Source organism: Eurosta solidaginis, chromosome 3 (genome assembly GCF_040869045.1).
Source record: "Eurosta solidaginis isolate ZX-2024a chromosome 3, ASM4086904v1, whole genome shotgun sequence".
NCBI classification, from domain to species: Eukaryota; Metazoa; Arthropoda; class Insecta; order Diptera; family Tephritidae; genus Eurosta; species Eurosta solidaginis.
Window position 1 is genome coordinate 2469904 of NC_090321.1, and position 22049 is coordinate 2491952.

A 22049-nucleotide genomic window follows, 5' to 3' on the forward strand; every position below is an offset into this window, starting at 1 on the left:
GCGATCGACACTCACAATAGAGGGGATAGATTTCAAACTTAAACTGTTGCGGCGCTTCAGTTTTGATTTTAAAAACTTAAGCGGTTTTCAACGGTTATGAAAACTCAAACCGCACTTAACGCCTACGGTTTCAGTTTTAAAAAAAATTAACGGGTTTCAAAAAGGAAACAGCTTTGGATACGGTTTAGGTTTTGAAAAAATATTTAGCCTATATTCGACTTTGGTATTGAAAACTGAAACGAGTTTAAAAGGTTAGATATATCCCATGGGACAGCCAAATATATTTAAAAATATTGCGGCGAATATTAGCAATTCCAATATTCACTATGCTGCTGCCAAGGCGAATTTATACCAGGTGGTGGCAAAGCGAATTCAATCAACTCGCCGTTCAGAAGAATGTCAAGTCAAAAGAAAATTTTCATAGATTTCGATTAACTGACATTTTGTTGTACAAGGCTTTGTGTGGAAAATTATCAAGAAGAAGCAATCAGCTGTTGGGATAACACCACCTCTACTGAATTCGCCTTGGCTGCTGCACAACTACAAGAGCTATCTAAGCTAATGAGACAACAAAAAACTACGCACACTTATAAACAGCAACAAACAAAAGCGCAGACATTGCACCCACATATGCACAGCAACAAAGATACAGATATTACTCACATTTTCGCAGCAACAAATAGCGCATATGAAATTACATAAACTACAGATATATTAATGTACATGTATGTACATATGAAAAAAACGAAAAATAAATAAGCAACTATTCGAGAAGACTGTTCGCGAAAAGTCCACAATAAAAGAAGGCGCAACAATCTCAGAAGATATTTTAGGCCGAGCTTCTCTTCCAATCCAACGACCCAGCTTAGAAAAACTTTTTTCTAATTGAAAAAATTTTTTTCAAATGTTTGATGTTGCAGATCTTTGGTGTATTAGAGGGAGCACACTACCACTACACCACTACACCAAATTATCTACCCTGGGAGAAAATAATGGCGAGCTAACTGGAAGTTTGAAAGCAGCTCAATTGAAGTACTGGAATAATTTGAATTGCGAAGTTCTATACCATAGTAGAGCTTTAAATAAAGAGCATTTTATATACAGAGCATTTTAGTTTTTTATTCGACAGTTTAGTGGATTCTCCCCTAAGGTGGCCTACTGGATTTATACAGCCATTGTGCGCCCGATTCTTCTTTATGGTGCCTTGGTCTGGTGGCCTGTACTAGCTAAAACTACCTATCTTAAAATGCTTCAAAAGGTGCAACGGAGTTTGGAGCTCTGCATCACCGGGGCTCTCGGCTCCACTCCATCTGAAGCCCTCAACACAATGCTATACCTTCCACCTCTTGACCTTGTGGCGAAGGAAGTAGCGGTCATCGCCGCTCTACGCATAAGGGAAACAGGTCTCTGGTCAAATGGATCTAGTGGACACGCAACAATCCTGGGCATGAACGCCCCAGTCCCAATACCGGTACGCACTGACTACTGCATGCCAAAGAACGGCTTCGTTAAAAACTATAGTATATATGTATATACCATCGCGACAGGACTGGAATACCAGACAACATACGGTACCGGGTGCCATCAACATATTCACGGATGGTTCTAAGCCTGACGGGAAGGTGGGAGCAGGCTTTTTTTCGCCAGATCTGTGTCTAGAGGTCTCTTTTCGCCTACCAGATCACTGTAGTGTTTACCAAGCGGAAATGCTGGCAATACACAGGGCTGTGAACCATCTCGGGTCTATGCCTTAGGATGGTAAACGGGTGTTTATTTTCTCAGACCGCTTTAAAGGCCCTGGACTCATTCGTCGACAAGGCAAAGTCGGTCACTGAATGCCGCAGATCTCTTAACGAGATGGCTCAGCCTTATATGGGTACCTGGGCACAGGGATATTGAAGCCAATTGCAGAGCAGACGAGCTGGCCAGAAGAGGCACCACCGACCATATCCTTCCGGGAAATGATTCGGTAGGTATACCCATGGCCACTTTCAGGCATCGTGTGAACACAAGCACTATAAGAATTGCAAATGGACTATGGTCAGTAGGCCGGGTCGATTTGTGGGGAGGCAAAAAAATCGCCCATTGCTCTGTGAAAATCATATTCTAGGGATCAAAATAAGAAACTTTGCCGAAGCAACCATACCTTTAAAACGAATTCTGGGTCGTAGGGGCAAATTTTGAAAAATCCCACTTTGAAATGCCTATGTTTTTCCTTTTTGGAGTTTATTTTTCTCTTTAGAAATTTATTTAGTCAGAACATATGTAAATGAAAAAATGAATTTAACTTAGTAATAGAAAATAAATTAAAAAAAAATTATTAGAAATTAGCGTTTTTACAACCCCCTTTTAAAACCAAGGCATCACTGTGATGCATTTGCATGTCGTAAACATAGTTCTGTGGGTTTTTTATTCAACCGTTTTAAAAAATTAAGGTATCACTGTGACACAATTGCAGATCGTAAAATTGCTTGTGTTGTTTTTTTTAAGCCACCACAAGACACAGCAGGTAGAATTGAAATTGCCCCTACCAAAAAGTTCGACCCAAAGGGGGGGACATCAGAATTCGTTTTATTGGTTTGGTTCCTTCGGCAAAGTTTCTTATTTTGATCCCTAGAATACGATTTTCACAGAGCAATTAGCGATTTTTAAATCCACCCGCCCTAATGGTCAGCCATATCATCGTGTGAGACATCCAGGCAAACCTGGCCCCCATATGACAAGGGGCGCACAGAAGCGCTTCTGATTTTAAACAAATCAGTTCTATCGTTCGTGATAAGGATTCTTACAGGGCATTATTTAATATGCACGCATGGTGCTAGAATGGGGGCAACGACCTTCGACTATTGTCGCAGCTGCAGATGTACAGAAGAGGAAGAGAGTGTCCAGCACCTTCTCTGTCATTTTCCAGCGCTTAGTAGGCGTAGGTTGGCCATCCTTGGTAAACCTTTTCTACATGACCTCGCTGAGGTCTCTAGCTATGAAGTAAAGGCTCTAGCAAAATTTATAATTTCCACGAGGTGGTTTGACCCACTTTAGGCAGGGTAGGGGTCCTCTTTGAGACCGTATAGGGTATTACAATGGGCCCAGTGGTGGCCTAAGTAGTGAGCTGATACCATTGTGTCCAGCTCAGCCCTTGCAACCTAACCTAACCTAGCCTTAGTGGTTAAAAGAGAAGGCGCAGAACTATCGAGAATTATTTAAATTCGCTGCAATATGTTGTACCAATTTCACACAGAATGTTAATAAAATAATTAGTCCAGTTTTCTACATTAAAACCGTTACTGAATTCAATCTTACATCCAAAATACAAATCCTTTACTATCTCAGAGTTTAAAATCTAGTCGGTTTTGCTAGGTGGTATTTCGGATTTTGTTGTCAATATAACAAATAACAATAAAAGATAACTTACTTTCAATAATTTACGGAAAATAGATACATTTTATTTTTGCAGCAAAGGATAATATGGCTTTTTCAAAAATAGACATATTTGCTTAGGTGCAACATTTATGAATATTTTTTTATTTTGTTTGTATTTAAAGTTAAGAAAGAAGCGGCTGCTATACATACATATGTACATTTTAACTAATTTTTGTAAAAAGCGTAATATTTTTTTTTTTTGGTCCACTGGCAGATTGTTCGTTAAGTGGCCCAGTGTGAAAAGGAGAAATTAACTATTTCAATAAACAGAATTGTGATTCCATGACCTTTCGCTTTGAAATTGGTATTAATTTAATAATTATTTGCGATTTCTTATTAACTACACATTTTTAAACGTGTTTCTAGAGATTTGCTTTCTATTTTGGTACATTAGTTTTGCCTTACCTTTTTTTCTCTCCACTCTCTATATTATCCGTAACTGCTGACGAACAAAAACTGCTTTCCATTAAAATGGCCTTGGTGGTGCTCTTACGTTTTATATTCGGCGTTGAATCCATAACTTCTACCGCTATCAATGTTTTTTTCGAAACTTCCAATTCTGTTTCCGGATATACAATGCGACCTATTTCTACAATACCCTGCGACTTTATTATTGGTCGTGCGGTCAATTGACTACTAATACTCTCTGGGGCATTTTCGCCTACGCGGCTACGACGTGCACGTCTTTTTCGTCCTCCTTCTCCGCCGCCATTCTGTGATATGCCACTATGATGTAAAATGGATTGATCAAAATCCATTTCAGAAATTTGGTTAAAGATTTCTAAACGACGATTTTGTTCGGCTCTAGGCGATTCTACTGCCAATTCTATTGGTACATTCAAATTGAACGCCTCAACGGATAGCAGTTCAAAACATTCATCTGCTTTGCCAACTGGTTGTTCCAATGGTTCAAAAGATTCAACGGGTGATTCAAAAGCTCCAGTTAATGTAGCGCCCAATAAGGGAACTGGTGGGGGCATTGATGGATTGAAAATTATTTTGGCTAAACAAATTGGACCCATTATATAATGTATACAAATATTTATTTAAAAAAGACAAAAAGTACCAGTTTTACTAGGTCTCTCGGGGAGCGGCGCTAGACGCAACAGCGACCGGGAGCCTTCTAAAACGAAAATTTCTTTGCCACACACACAAAAATCCAATATTTTTCGAAAACCACGTGCCACTGCCTCAACACGTAAACGATCCAAATTCAGTACATACAAAGTAGATTCATCGTGGGTTACAATTAACATTTCCTGACCAGCATATAAATGTAAGGCCCCGAAGCTTCTACAGAATTCATTGTTATCACCTAAATCGATATTTGAACATTGTTGTTGTGTCAATGTTTTAGGATTCAATATCGGTATCTCCCAAGTAGGACTACGTGCAACTGCCTCACGAAATAGTAAAGTTTTCTCAACATTACCCTCAGCATTAGCAATCCAAAAACGTAAACCAGGACGACCACAAACCAAAATAGGCCGACGTATTTGTTGTTGTTTGATAAAAATACCACCACAATCCGTTAATACCTTGCGATCCGTTTTGCCCACTTGAGTCACTTGCCATTGCCCAGTTGTTGTATTAAGTTGACACACAACAGAGCGATAAAGCGTCGATACTAACAGATAACTCTGACAAACACTCAGTTGCACAATTTCGTATGCTTCGCTCAGTATCTCGGCCGACTTGCTTTGATGCTGTAAAGGAAAAGAGAGATTAATATATATATGGACCCAGCCAAAACTGGCATAAGCGGTTGTAAGCAAGGAGTAATATTGGTTTCACTCCTGATTGGTAAACTTTAGAATAAGGTAAATAAAGCACACCATATGCCTTATAATAGCACCTGATTTAAGCTTCAAATAAGCCCTATGCCTAAGGTAAACAAATAAATAAATAAAATGTTGCCTAAACTTAAGGGATACATGGTAAATGGAACCTAGCTCTAGTCGATGAATTTTCGTAATATCTTTAAGTAAACCGGATTTTATTTTTATTTTTCTCATGGCACACTATTCCTTATACCTCGTTCAAAATCCTTATAATCAGGATATTGTACTCGATGTATTATCTTCTTATAACGACTTATGTAAGACTGATTTTTAGTGGGTTATAACTAGGGATGTGAACTCCTTCCGGATTTTACAACTATCAGGATAAACCGGCTATCCGGATATCCGGCTTCATAAATGGGAAATCCGGATATCCGCTGTTCGGCTATCCGGATACGTAAATGGAAAATCCGGATACCCGTATGTCCGGATACTGGAATATAAAAGTTGAATATCTGCATATCAGAATTGAACCAAGCAAACATCGAAAAATGATTCACAAAATATGTTTGTAGATTATTAAATTAACGTCAAAAATTAAAAAGCTACAATTTTACAAACAAGTGAAAATAAGAACAGTGCCATTTGTTTATATTGTGAAAAAACGCTGTTAATTGATTTAAATGCCCCACGAATTTATTGTTATTAATGTTAAATAAACATATATGGTACATCAATTTGTTGCTTTCACTGGATACCCAAAAATACAGTTATTAACCGGATCTTCATAAATCCGGATATCCGTATAGTTTCACAAACGAATATTAACCGGATATCCATGCCGTTCAGATTTTATCCGTGTCAACGGATATCCGTATGGATATCCAGATATTCGAATATGCGGATAGTCCCAGCCCTAGTTATAACCCATACATATAAGGTCCGAATACAGACAGCAGTATCTTATAATAACGCATTACGTAAGTCTTATTTTATTTGGTGCATAAACCTTATAATATTCTTCCTAATGGCTTATAATATACCTTATTTAAGCATTATTTTATATAGGATATAAGTGTTTTATATAACGTTTTCTTTCACATAATTCTTATGCCTGATGACATAAGTACAGAAAAATAATGACTATTGTAAGGAATATGCCAACTAGTATTTCTTACAGAATTAAGGCCTGATGCCAGGAGCATTTTGGCCGCATCAAATAAGCCTTAGGTTAGGTTGAACTGGCCGGTCCATGAGTCCGTAGTGTTACCAGAAGTTTGTTTTAACGAACAAACTGAAAAACCAAGACCTATGTTATAAAATAACTCCGTCCTCTTGGCAAATACTAGAGGCTTTCCAGGAATTAAGCCACTTGCTGCTTTTAGATCTGGCAGCTGTATCACTCCTAATAGCTGGAGTCTTAGCCTGGCAAGCGCAGGTCAGGAGCACAGATCGTGCTCGATCGTTTCCTCCTCCAACCCACACTTCGTACATCTGCTATCACTGACCAAGCCTAATTTAAAGGCATGTGACGCTAGAAGGCAGTGTCCAGTCAAAATACCCGTCATGAGTCTACAGTCCTCTCTTTTTAATAAGAGAAGCAACATTGTTAGTCTAAGGTTGTAAGACTTACACATAATCTTCGACACTTTACAGCCTCGCGCTTGAACCCACCTTTCCCGCTTGGTCGATCGTGTGCACCTCTCGCATTCTCTTAATCTCCCCCAGTCTAATTGGGACGTCTACGGAGCAAGCTTCAAGGGATGCGCCCTTTTTAGCTAGTTCATCTGCTTTTTCATTCCCATCTATTCCCATATGCCCTGGAACCCAATACAGATGTAGGCTTCTACCTGTCCCGATTCTCTCCAGAGACTGCTTACACTCAACACCCATTTAGATGCTGTGCTATGCGAAATTTTTGCATTAATTGACTGTCAATATAAAAGTTAACACTGTTGCAGCTTAAGCTGTTGTGAAACGTGGGATCGATACTGATTATGCAAAGCCAATCCGTCAAGCGCAAGCTCTACGAAGTAGTTCGTTGGCCAAACAACAGAGTGTGAGGGAACGAATCAGGATAATGAGCACTAGGATGAAACACAGGTACAAGAACAATAATTCGGAAGGTTTCCGCGAGGGAGATTTGGTACTGTTATACAACCCTTACCGGTGGAAAGGTGTTCCATCCAAATTTTGGTGCAGTTGGAAGGCCGTACAAAGTTGTGAAGAAGATCAGTGATACCATCTACCGCATACAAAACATTGGGAAACCACGAAATAGAAGGGTGGTTCATTTGGAGATGCTAGCAGCGTTTAGATCAGGAAATTTGTCTGATCGCGACGATCAGACTTACGTGGGGGCAGTGTGATGAATATTAGCAACACTAAGGCATACTATCATCTCTACGCCGATAATAAGCAGTCACTTGTATCTACATAAACAAATAAATCATTATGTCTACACATATGTACATACAGTAGCGGAGAGATACACAGCAGTATGCAATCATCAGCAAAGTAGTTCTCACACATACACATGCATATTTCTGAGATACTCACAAAAGTATGCACTCTTCAGCGAACTAGTAAATTCTATAAGGAGAAACGCCTAGAAGTATGCGAACGAGGAAACCGAAGAGTATAAAAGCAGCACCGGCTGAGGCATGAATATCAGTGTGATTTAAGCACGAGTTTTGTGGAATGCCCCCTATACCGAAGAAAAAGGGAAAACAAGTATATTTTAAAATATACTTGTTCACCCAAAATAAGAACTTTGTTGTCTTAAGTAATGCTTGCTCAGCATTTCACATCAGGTCACCCACACAATAAATAAAGTAAATAAGATACTTTGTTGCAACCAGCTAAACTGGGCTTTGTGTATGACTCCACTTTGGAAGCATACAAATGTACAAACATACATACATTAATAGAAACCAATTCAGTTGATGCCTCTGCTTATGTTGTTCTACAGAGGCATACAGGTATACAAACTGACATACTTATTGGTGTCAACATTCGGGAATGCAAAACATTCCTGAATGAAATGAGATACCCCAATAAGCATAATAAATAATAATACTGACTGCAACTATGTTGCAGCCAAAGTACATATGTGGGAATATGTGAATTGTTGAGTGGGCTTAGTAAATAGGTAATTATGTATATGCATCGAAAAGATGCCTTATGTATTTAGGTTAAGCAAAAGATTGAGAAATATTGAAGAGGCAGTTGTTGCCCGGAATTTAACCACGACCTGTCTATAGCGGTCGAATAAAAGGAATTAAACGCTAATTCCTAAAGCACTAAACAGTTGTACGTAATATGTAATTTCTACCAATATCTTGAATATCCCAAATTAAATAAAATATTATTGAATCGAAACTAAAGTGTAGTTATTACCAAAGGCACTATCGAACCGTAAGTAGTACCCTGCCCAGCGTCTAAAATAAAGACGTAACTGGCGCAGTCGCGGCGAACCGGGAAAAAAATATTGAAGTGAAAAAAAAAATTTTTTTTTTAAATAAATAAATAAAAAAATAATTTAATAAAATAACAATTAATCGGGCGGCAACTCAATAATAACATAAAAGAAAAAAAAAATAATAATAATAAAGCGGTATAACGAAGTGGAATATTGGAGTGTTGCAATCCAGCAACGATGAAAAAGAAAAAAGAAGGAGACCTACCAGGACAGGCAGCATATGGGAGTGGAATAAAGTATTGGCAAAAAACCCATAGCATCTATATATAGCAGCACCAAAGAAAGGACATTAAGCAGGGTGGCAGAAAAAAAAATTTTTTTTTCATATTGTAAATAAGTAAATTTAATTGTAAATGCAAATGGAAATGGAAAGAAAAATAAGGAAGGAATTTTATCAGGTGGTACTTATTGTTCAATAGAAAATAAAAATAAAATAATAGTAAATATACAAAGTGATACCTGTAAAGAAGAACGGAAATAGTAAAAAGAAAGTAATCGTTTGAAAAATATTGTTCGATAGAAGAAAAAAAAATACATAGATGTATTAATGTTAATAAAACGAAAAGTGTTTGTAAAGGAAAAATAAGAAGAAAGAGAAACAATCCTTAATATTTTATAGAAAAAGAAAAAGGGGGAAAGAAGAATATTGTAACCCCTAAAGTTTTGAAAAAAAAAGAATATACAGATATTTTAATAATAATAAAGCGGTAAGCGTTGGTAAAGGAAAAGGAAAGTTATTTTTTTTGAAAAGGCAATCGTTGGCAAAATATTTTTTTTGTTGTTTGTGTGTGTTGGTTTGTTGAAAAAAAAAAACGGGAAAAAAAGGAAAAATGGCTCAAAATGTAGAGGCTTGCCTTGTAGCTATTACAAGACTGTTGCAGGAAAATGCTGCACAGCGTAATACTACAGTTAGGCAGAGAATAGAAAAGGACCCAAACATTTACAACCCTGTGAGGGTAATACAAAGAAATTCCCATCATTTATCCAAACGGTGGATAGAATTTTGGCAGACTATACAACGCAGCAGGAGGAAGCATTTAGGGTGGTTTACGATCTGAAGATAGGAGGATCGGCCCAAAATTTTTTGTCCCTAAGTCCACCAGATAAGTGGGACGAGTGTAAGGTTAAATTGAGGCAACATTTTCGGTCAACAAAAGACCAGATGTCGATTACAAACGACATCACAAATTTAAGAGTAGACTCAATTGCCGAATTGAGTCGAAAAACAAAGGATATCCTTGATAATATCACCGAGCTTAGCGCTCTAAGCGAAAACGGTGGTACGTTGAAGGAGATACTTACGGGTATGCTCATTCAACGAATTAAACAATTAACGTCAGGCTCGTTTGCCTGCGCTATTAGAAATGTTGTAAAATGGGCGCAAATGGCGGATTTCGTATATAATTTTATAGGATTGGATTCGGGAAATCTGAATCCAATGTATATCGCAAATAAGCGAACACAAAATTATAACTCCCGACCACAAAATAGTGGGTATAGGCAAGGGAATAATTTTGCAAGGCAAAATAGCAGCGGCTATAATAATAATAACGGTGGTACGGCCGCGAATAATTCAGGTAGGTATAGCGGCCGTTCACAAAATATTTTTTTTTTTCAAATAACAGAAATGGGCAGCCTAATAATTGGCAAACAAACGGTAGGTATGAGTTAGGTCGGTATAACAGGCAAAGTGACCAACAGGTAAGTAACCGACCTCAGAACAGCCAGCATGTAGGTAGCCGACCCCAAAGTGGTCATCAGGTAGGTAGTCGGCAACAAAACAATAACTTTAATAATAACAGGCAAAATACCTCCCAGCAGACAAGACGTTCAAATGGGCCTCAACCCATGGACGTCGATGCTGCGAGTCAAGTGGAAAACACCAACACAAATGACGAGTTTTTTACAAACTAGCCTCGGGTGGTGAAAATAAAATATTAATAATTTTGACACTGTTTAATAAAAAGTTTTTGACATTGGTGGATCCGGGATCCACCATCAGTATTATGAAAAGAGAAACATTTGATAAATATAATTTGCCAGTTGTTGAGGGGAATAAAATAATAATAAATACATTGAATGGGAATATTAGGGGTGCAAACGACAGAGTTGCCTCCCCCTGTCCCTCTGAATTTTAATATGTTAATAATGCAAAAATGAGGTGGTTAAAAATGGATTTTGATAAACCATATGACCTGTTGCTGGGAAATGATTTTATATTAAGAAATTTCAAAATAATTGACATAGAAAATGAGGAAATTGAACTTTTGAATGGCGTTAAAATACCATTTTATTCAAAAACGATAAGAGCAAGTTTACGCACTGGAATCGGGAAAATTGCAAAATATTCAACTTGATCATCTAAAATCAGATGAACGTAAAGGTGTTGAAAAATTGCTTAAAAAATACGAAAAATTAATATATAGAGAGGGGGACACCCTAACAAATACAAAAGCGGTGGTTCATGAAATAAAGACCACTACAAACCAGCAAATTAATTCAAAAATTTATAGATTACCTCCTAAACATGAAGAGGAAGCTATTAAGCAAATAACAGACCTGGAAAAGCAGGGTATAATTCAAAAAAGTAGGAGTAAGTATAGCTCTCCTATTATAATTGTACCAAAGAAAGATGACAAATCGGGAAATAGGAAGTTTCGTTTGGTGGTTGATTACCGTAGGCTTAACCAGATAACCACTGACGATAAGCATCCCTTGCCAAATATTGAAGGAATCTTGGACAAGTTGGGCAAAGCACAGTACTTTAGCACCCTTGATCTCGCAAAAGGTTACCATCAGATTTTAATGGCATCTAAGGATATTGAAAAAACTGCTTTCGTTTCCCCATTAGGTTTGTACGAGTATGTTAGAATGCCGTTTGGGTTGAAAAATGCCCCGGCTACTTTTCAAAGACTTATGAATGACATACTAAGAGAGTATATTAATAAAATATGTGTCGTTTATTTGGATGACATTTTGATATTTTCCACTTCATTGGAGGAACATTTGAGCTCCACAGATACAATTTTTTCAAAACTACAAGAGCACAATTTGAAGATTCAGGCGGATAAGTGCAGTTTCTTAAGGAAAGAAACAAAATTTTTAGGGCACACCTTAACTAAAGAAGGTATAAAGCCCAATAAAGAGAAAATTGCAGTGATTTTAGATTTAAAAGTACCAAGAACGGGAAGACACCTGAAGAGCTTTTTGGGAGCTACAGGGTACTACTGGAAATTTATAAAAGATTATTCAAAAATAGCATATCCAATGATTAAATATTTGAAAAAAGGGTGTAAAATAAACCCTAATGACCCACAATATATTTCAAGCTTTGAGAATCTCAAATCTCTCATTTCTTCCCACCCAATCCTTAAATACCCAGAGTATGATAAGGAATTTTCAATCACAACAGATGCAAGTGATTACGCCATTGGCGCAGTATTGTCACAACAGGGTCAGCCAGTATGCTATATTTCAAGAACTTTGAATAATCATGAGCAAAATTATGCCACTACCGATAAGGAGTTTCTGGCAATTATTTATGCAATTACATATTTTAGACCATACATATATGGAAATAAATTAAAAATAATCACTGACCACTGTCCGATTGTGTACCTTAATAATAAATATAAGGGAAAAGAGTTTTCGCAACGTCACCAGAGGTGGCTTTTGAAATTGCAAGAATACAATTACGAAATAGAATATGTAAAGGGAAAGAATAATGCGGTAGGAGATTTTTTAAGCCGAATCGAGAATTCGCCAAAGATAAATGAAAATAATGATAGGGAATCAAATTTGGAAATGTCGGATACGATACATTCGGCCGAGGAAGAATTATTAGAGCACTTTGCTATAAAGGAGGAAATTGTCAATAAGTACAGGACTCAAATCATAGTGACATATAGCCCTCAAGCTGAAGTCCAAACGATACATGGTAGGAAGATAATAGAATTTGATCTCTTGAATAATGAAGTAACGTTAAAAAGAATATTGGAAAGGCACATTAAGGGTGGCAAAGTTGGAATTTTTTCTGAAGTTGACGATAGGGATTATCATAAAATTCAATTGTTACTAATATCCATGTTCTCCTGTAATAGCAAGTTGGAATTCGTAAAGTGCACAAAGAGAGCAGGAAGAAGAACTGTATAGACAAATCTCTTTGTATCACAATAATGAATCGATGCACAGCGGCATTGGAGAAACATATAATACACTGAAAGAAAATATTTTTTATCCAAAAATTAGGGATCACGTTCAGTTAATAATAAATAACTGTGAGAAGTGTCAACAGATAAAATATGATAGGAAGCCTATAAAACCAAAATTTAGTATAACAGAAACCCCTACAGATAAAAATGAAATTGTTCACATAGATATTTTTCACTTTAACAAACATTCGTTTGTTACCACAATAGACAAATTAACAAAATTTGCAGCAGCATATAGAATTACTGATAGGAATTGGAGGTCAAAGAAGACCATACTAATGGAAAAATTTGCAAAATTCGGGAAACCTAAGAAAGTTATAATGGATAATGAATTTAGAGCAGAACAATTAATAGAATATCTGAATGCCGAAAATATTGAGGTCCACTTAACTAAACCCAATAACCACACTGGTAATGCAGACATTGAGAGACTTCACTCAACCCTTTTGGAAAAACTAACAGGAATTGATGATACGAGTCTTTCAACAGAAATGAGGATGCAGATGGTTATAGCTAACTATAACGATCGATATCACTCAACTATCAAGTGCTCTCCAAGGTTCGCTAAAGAAAGCATTTGTCCATCCATATTACAAGATAGAATTAAGGTAGCAAAAGAAAAAACAATAGCCAAGCATAATTCAAAAAGAGAAGATTACACCGAAAATAGAGAGACAAGGCCAATTAAAAATTATAAAAGAGTAAGGCATAAGGATCAACCATATTTCAGAATTAACCCGTTGCAAAACGTTCACCCTTCCAACATAAAAAGACCACAAGAATTTGCGAATTTGCCTAACCTAAACCCCGATGATAATGATGATGATAGGTTCAGTACAGCAGCCCATAATGGGGATGCCTGAAGCAGAAAAAGAGTTAATTTTTTTTTATTATTACAGTAAATAAAGTACATTTAAATTACAGAAAAGATACTCCCTTAAAGGATTTGAAGCGAAGCAAAAATTGTATATTTAAAAACGATTGTCTCTTTAAAAGAAATAATAAAACTAGAATTGTTAACATAGATGATGATACATTATTGATTGTAAATGCACATGAAAGGGCCTTAAGCCAAAATTGCGATAATAGAGAAATCGTACTGAAAGATAACTTTTTGATTACATTCACAAATTGTAAAATTGAAATAGACAATGAGATTTTTGAAAATAATAAAGTAGAGTTTTAAGAAAAATTTCACTACCCTGTAAAAATGTTAAATTAGAGCTATAAACAGGACATACTGTTTGAAGAAATAGAAAATAAAAATGTCGAAAATTTGAAAGAAATTAAAGAATTAAAATACCATAAAAATGTCTCGTAAGGTATAAATATAACAATAGCCATATGCTTCCTAATACTGATCGCCGTGCTGACGGTATTTTTCCGTAAGAAAAATTTAAAAATAAAAATTGTAAATGAAAAAAATAAAGAAAGGCCAAATCCTAACGCTGGGGGAATAATGTTAGTAGAAGCAGCCCCCAATCAAATTGTAAATTTAGATAAAAGGCCTCAGGAGACTCCTAACTCTAACGGTGGGGGAGTTATGTGGAATACTCCCTATACCGAAGAAAAAGGGAAAACAAGTATGTTTTAAAATATACTTGTTCACCCAAAATAAGAACTTAGTTGTCTTAAGTAATGCTTGCTCAGCATTTCACATCAGGCCACCCACACAATAAATAAAGTAAATAAGATACTTTGTTGCAACCAGCTAAACTGGGCTTTGTGTATGACTCCACTTTGGAAGCATACAAATCATTGTTTACTATATAGTTTGGCAGCTTAAGTAGAGGTTATGTTGCGAATAGAGTGGAAGGCAGTGGACTAGGCAGTCGAATGTCATATAATGAAGGAATGGTGTTCGGAGATTTTTCAAAGTTAAAAAAAAAATGATAAAGGCTTTAATATAAATACAACTATTGTTTTAATAACAACAAAAACCCCATATATATTCTGTATACATAAATTTGTAAGGATTATCTCACTTTAAAATTTGAATTAAATAATCTAAAGTTTTGTTTTGAAACTGAGTCGAGAACTGTGCGTGTGAATGTGCGAATTTTCACCGATCAGCTGTTAGTTGCGCTACTTGGTAAAATTTACAATGATACAAATGTACAAACATACATACATTAATAGCAACCAATTCAGTTGATGCCTCTGCTTATGTTGTTCTACAGAGGCATACAGGTATACAAACTGACATACTTATTGGTGTCAACATTCGGGAATGCAAAACATTCCTGAATGAAATGAGATACCCCAATAAGCATAATAAATAATAATACTGACTGCAACTATGTATGTTGCAGCCAAAGTACATACATATGTGGGAATATGTGAATTGTTGAGTGGGCTTAGTAAATAGGTAATTATGTATTTGCATCGAAAAGATGCCTTATGTATTTAGGTTAAGCAAAAGATTGAGAAATATTGAAGAGGCAGTTGTTGCCCGGAATTTAAGCCGGAGTCATTGGTGCCGTATGTCGTATCGCTGTATCCGTATCCCTAACGTAATCAGCTGTTTATCGTTACGACGGTAAACCAAAACCCAATTGGTTGGCTACGATACGGTTACGACCTTAGCGGCACCAATAATCGATTGCATTGATTCTCATAAGGTTGGTCGAATCAGCTGTTATAAGGTTACCGATACGGTTACAGATAAAGCACCAATGTCTCCAGCTTTAACCACGACCCATAGTGTACAAGTATAAGTGTGTTGACTTCTTTCTGACAGGCACTCGCTTAAGTGAGCATAACGGGAAAATCTGGGTTGCCATTGTTGTTTCGGTTGAAAACGGTCAATTAGGGTTCTGTGCAGAGACGTAAAAGATTGAAACAGGGTTTATGTAGTCACAAAAGTGTTGCTCCTGTTCCACAGCATTTTAATTTTATATCATGGCGAAAAGTGTTCAGTTCAGAGTTATTGATTTTCATTACAAGTTTAATTTATTACGAAAACGTTAGTGTTTTTCAAATTATTGTGACAAACTTTTTAATTTGAATTTCTGTACCCAAGTTCACTATATTTGTGTAACACAAGAATCTGGAGATAAATTCCTCAACTATGGAAAACTGAAAAATGTACACTTATTGAAAACTCATTTGCACACACAATTTACACTTTGAATTTAGTTGTGTTTTTATGCACAAAATTTTGAAACTAAAAACAAAATTTTCATTTGTCAGAAAAAATAATGAAAAAACGGCCTAATGTCAAAAAACCCTATCGAATTACAAACTGGCTTATTTGTTTTTAATGAACTACGTTTTATTTTTCTTGTATTTCGTTAGTTTTTTTAAATATAGTTCACACACACCAGTACTTAAACCTTATTGGCTCACTCGACAAAAAATATAAGAGAAAATGCAAGGAAAATACATAGAAAATAAAGTAGTGTCATATAGAAGTTTGATTTGTTTGCACTTACAGCACCATTTTATTTGCAGGAGACTTTCACAGCTACAAAAATTAAGGCGGATTTACACAGACGCTTTGGTTGTGTTGCATTCATAAATTCATCTGTCGGGCGAAGTATCGAAAAATTTTCATAAATGCTTTGGTTGCGTGCCTACGCTTTGACAACGCCATAAGAAAAACAATGAAACGCCGTACGTTATCTTTGCTTTGAAGCGACTAAAGCGTTTATATAATTTTGCCTTATGCATTTGTGTAAACAGCCTTAGAAGTGAAATTTTTCCATGTTACACGTGTGGCGCTTTATATTTTGACTCTAATTTAAATAAATTTTGCTTTCCGTATGTTTCCGCATTGTTTTTAGTATTTTTTAGTATTCCTCTTTCCGCGGAAATTTATGCAACTATTTCATCTGTAAATACTACAAAGTTTTATTAAACTAACAAATGCAACTCAGCTTGAAGTACTCTTACGTACCAAAAATGCAACTCTAGACCTGAGATTTGCATCAGGTGAGCGAGGCTGCTTGTAGTTTTGACGTTTATCGCTTAGTTGACACACTTGTATAGGTACACTATGCCACGACCTGTCGATAGCGGTCGAATAAAAGGAATTAAACGCTAATTCCTAAAGCACTAAACAGTTGTACGTAATAAGTAATTTCTACCAATATCTTGAATATCCCAAATTAAATAAAATATTATTGAATCGAAACTAAAGTGTAGTTATTACCAAAGGCACTATCGAACCGTAAGTAGTACCCTGCCCAGCGTCTAACATAAAGACGTAACTCACGCTAGTGGTTGCGAAGTATAAGTGTTATTGTGGCGTACTTTAATAAAGACCATTTTGCATTATTGAATATTGCAGTTATTTATTCAACAGTTTAGCGAAACGAATCATATTGTAAGATAAATAGCTTCAGTCAAATCTTCATAGTACAAATCAAATATAAATTTCGATTGAATCTTTGTACACTTTTTTCTGTCTCAGTCCATACTTCTGCAATTTGTTTTAGAAGTTTAACATTCATAGGGTCTGACAAATGTCGAAAAAAAATCACGGCACGTCAAGTATGCAAAATTAAATTGCACGATCGTAATGTGGCTCATGTTTTCCACATCGAAACGTTTCCTTTCGTCCGTACATTGCGAATTTCGTAATGAAAACACTCGCTCACAGTTAGCGTTATCAGCTGTAATGGAAAAAAAAATAACTGAACGATTATTCAAAACTCAGAAAAACAAGCCACATTCGGATTAGCAGGTGTTTTTCTCGTATTCGAATTTAGTAAAATCTGGGACATTTCATCAAAATCCGGGGCATGTCCCGGATTTCCTACTCTTGAATTCTTTGTATAACAATTTATAGAACATGGTAACCCTTTAGCAATGTGATGCCAGAGTCTTCAAATAATCGCCTTTGTGATGATGTGTAAAAGAAATAATTTAAAATGAATCGTTCAAATGAGGGATGCACCTTAACGTTAAGCTAATCGTGTATCAAAAAATTTCCACCGTTTCCGTTGAAACACTTCGAAATATTATCGATAAAGAAATTATCAAGATAAATTGTAGGTATCTCGTTTTTAACCGAATCGAAAAGCTTTCGTTAACGTTAAAAACGTTAACAAAAACGTGATACTTTATGTTTGAATTGTGCTGGCAATGCTATATCCATGGTGAAGCTGTAAGTTGGTAACAGCGAGCGGACATACACACAAACTCCATGTAATTTGTTTGTGTAATTCGTTGGTGGTTATGTCAAAAATACTCTCAGAAATATTCGTACTGTCAAAATTCATGAGAAAAGTTGCAATCAGCTTGGCTAATGCTTTCACCTTATATGACTCCGCCATCAATCAGCTTTGCCAGCATAGTTTGAAATTAATAATCAACATAAACGATTTGATTTCGCTTTGATATGGCAGAAAACGAAACAAAATCATTTCGTTAATTTGACGTTCTTAACGTTAATAAACGAAACGAAATGACTTTGTTTCGTTTATTGACGTTAATTATCATAACGAAATGATATCGGTTCGTTGGTTAAGCATGTCTGGTTCAAATATTGCGTTATGCTCCCAAACAAAATGAGTGTGTTCAAACTGCCATTGTGGATAAAGCGGCAATTACCCACCGACGTGTGCCGTACGTACGGACGTTTGTCGTACGAAACACGTTTGACCGAACCCTCAAGCCCATAGGAATCAATGTGTGCGTCTGTGTACATCTACATAACATATTTGTGTGTGTATTGTTTAGAGATAAGCACTGTTGCCATTGACCATTTTCCAATTTAATTTTTGATGTTGTAAAAGGCTGGAATTAATATTAAATAAATATAAATAGATTACATATTTATAATCTGCACTTTTACATAATTATTTCGAATTATTTTCACAATTTTTCAAACTTTAATTAGGTGTTTTTGCATAAAACTGCAAACGCGATCAGCTGACACGTTCTTACGGAAAAAATCAAAATTGTTTTAATTTCTACGTTCCGGGCTACATACGTACGGGCATTGCACGTCGGTGAGTTTTCGTTTACATTTCACACTCATAAGATAGGTCGTGTCAGCTGACACGTTTTCGGCACGTACGTTCGTGAGTAACTGCTGCGGCAAAACAATTTTGATTTATGTCAAAATCGTACTGCGCCGGAAGTTGATGTATCAAATCAAATAAAAAAAAGTTTATAATCAGCTGTCCCATGCTGCCACCTTGTATCGTTCCGCCATGCAATACACACACAAATATGTTATGTACATGTACACAGACGCACACATTGATTCCTAAGGGCTTGAGGGTTCGGTCAAATGTGTTTCGTACGACAAACATCCGTACGTACGGCACACGTCGGTGGGTAATTGCCGCTTAAGTAAGATAAGACAACGCAAACTGCAGTTGGTAGTGGTGGATAATGACACTATTTTTTTGATTTTTGAGTGTTAACACAGTAGCACAGGCACACATTGCAGTGTTAATACATTGTGTTGACACAATTGTGTTATAACTGATTATCGAAAGTCGATATGAGTGTAGGCACAATATCAGAGTACAGTACTGTGTTACTTACCTCTAACGCCACGTTTGACGCCATTTAGAAGAGTAAATCATGGCAACATTTATCTTCTTTCATACTCCAATTTTTCAAAGTCATATCATCTGATCAAGAGGATAGTAAGTGCCCCTGTGGACACCATTTTTTTATGAAAAAATCAAAATAAAATAAAAATTATGAGAGCGCAGTAAGAATTTTAAAATCGTTTTAAATGTCATTATCCTCTCACCGGTTTCATCTTGTAATATTTGTATCATGTGTATAAATATGTTTTGAGTGAAGTGTCATTGGAAAGCAATACAATCAACACACAAGCACAATGGACTATGTATGTATGTGCACTTACGATCTGAGTGTCATTCCCCTCAAAAAATTTGGTCACAAAACTTACCCACGTCCATGCAAATGTGACTTTGAATATAACCTATGACTATAAAATGACTAGTCAAATGACGTGGATTGACGCGAGCGTTTTTGCAGGGTCTCTGTGCTATAGAGCGTGTTACTGTGTTATGAGCATTTAACAGCATTGTGAATGATGACTAAGTGTGATATCTTCTGCATAAACGTCAAAATTCCAAAGTGATTGGATCACCTGATTCGTATTTGACTATCGCTGTCTCATTCTGTATCTCTTTCTATCACCCGCTAAAGATAGGCGCCGCCATATTGAACAGCCTGTCAAAACGCTGAAAAGTAGCCATATTGAACAGCCTGTCAGGCAGTTGACAGATAAGATAACACACTTTGTCATCATTCACAATGTTTAACAGTTTGAGCGGCGTTGCACAGTCAGCCATTTACAGGTCTACAAGTAGGATATGTAGCAGCACGCACATACACAGCCACGCTCACCTCATAAAATGCTTGTTCTTGTTCGTTTTTTTTGTGGATGCTATTTGGCACTGTTGTACTTCTTAGGACCAAACAAAGTTTAGTGGCTGCTATCGAAAACTGCTTAAAATTTTTTTTTCTTATATTACAAAGAAATATACTTATTTACTTTCAAACGAGCACTTAATTACATCTCTCTTTAATAACCATATATTTTGGACAATTTTAATTAACAAATTGTGATACTTTTTTACGGGGACGATTGCTAAAACACGACCAAAACCGTCGGGGGAGGTATGAATAGACGCGTTTTTGCCTCGCTTCCAATAATTCGAATACTTTTTCTCTTCGGACTATTGACAACAGGACAAAACGCGTCTATTCATTTTTCTTTCCGCTTTTTTGGACGGGTTATTGCAGTCGACCTCGGTTTCAAACTGTTTTTCGCGGAGAACTTTTGAACGGGTAGAAAAACTTAACTCCCGTGTTTGTATTCTTAATACTGAAATAACTACGCGTCCTCAGATACCCCAATTGAAGACTTTTTTATAATTTTCTGAAGGACCCACATGGGTGCACTTAAAATTTCCTACTAAATTCGTTAAAAGAAATTTACCATCATAGCAACCCACATCTGATATTCCGATCCCTTTTTTGCTTCCCTGTGTCGCTTTCGACGAAGCAACCCCGGTAATTTTGACACTTCGTTCAGTGTCAAAACTCATGTTCCACGCAGGTTCCACTGGGTTCCACGCTAGTTTGACACTGACCGAAGTATCAAACTGCCGTGTGTTAGAAAGGGAAATAAATTGTTTCCCTCTCATACATATCATACTTGTAAACCTGTACAATGCAGTCAGCTTTGTGCCATCGAGTGTGCCACTGTGTTATAAATTGATCGATAAGTGTGCGTGTGCGTGCCGCACATTATTGAGTGTTAACACAATAACACAGCACAGTGCTGTGTTACTCAGCCTTAGCAGTTGGTATAGAAGCGTTAGTTTTTATGACAAAACATTACGTTCATCGCAAAGTTTGGGCAGCTGTGGCAGCGTCGCGTGTTCGTCGAATGAAATTCAGACAATTATCATCACTAGCAAATTAAACGCTACATGAAAAGGTTCACTGCGATACTTCAGAGCATTATGAGCTTGAGTATAAGGAACATATTAACAATAAAATAGAATTGTAGCAGTACTGGTGGAATTATTTGGCGCCCGAATACAACCAAATCTAAATGCCAACAAAAGGAATTAAATACAAATCGTTGTATATTTAGAGGAGTATTTAATTTTTTTCTACGATTTTACGTTCTTTATACAAAGATTTTAAATAGGGACCAACTCTTTAAAGTTTAAAAATAATAAAACAAATTATTATTTGGTGCGATTCTCTTCCAATTTTCCCTTTATATCCTTCTTAATTTTCCTATAAATTGGCGGCACAGGACCTACATATTTAACGCCGACTCCGATTTTCACCGATAAGCTTTTCATGGAATAAATACACTTGGAGTGGTTGCCAAACCACTGCCAACGGGCAGTGTTTTCGATGTTTATGGTCCTTTGCCGGATGCAGATCCTATACGTTCCGGTAACAAGCACCATAAGGTACTATCCCGACCATCTCGGGAATGATTTAATATAACCACATGAAACCTTCTAAGCCATACCATCCTCCCGCCCCCTAGATCCATGAGGAACTCGGCCTTTACAGAAACTGGATTCGCCATGGGGAGGTGAGGTTGACAATTGGGTTGGAGAATCTATAAATTGCGCTTCCCTTGAAACCTGCAACGGGTATATTCTAAGCCCCTAACCCGCTGTGGACGGTAGT

At 36.6% G+C, this 22049-nt stretch overlaps 1 protein-coding gene across 1 annotated transcript in view; it reads right to left on the minus strand.

The window, feature by feature from the left end:
- LOC137243095 (WD repeat-containing protein CG11141) overlaps nucleotides 1–22049 on the minus strand; it is a 43879-nt gene that overhangs the window by 7136 nt on the left and 14694 nt on the right. Inside the window, exons 3-4 of the mRNA XM_067770313.1 lie at nucleotides 4487–5126; nucleotides 3826–4423 (exon numbers count right to left, since the gene is read on the minus strand). Of these exons, the coding sequence (XP_067626414.1) occupies nucleotides 3826–4423; nucleotides 4487–5126 (1238 nt within the window). The remainder of the gene's footprint in view (nucleotides 1–3825; nucleotides 4424–4486; nucleotides 5127–22049) is intronic.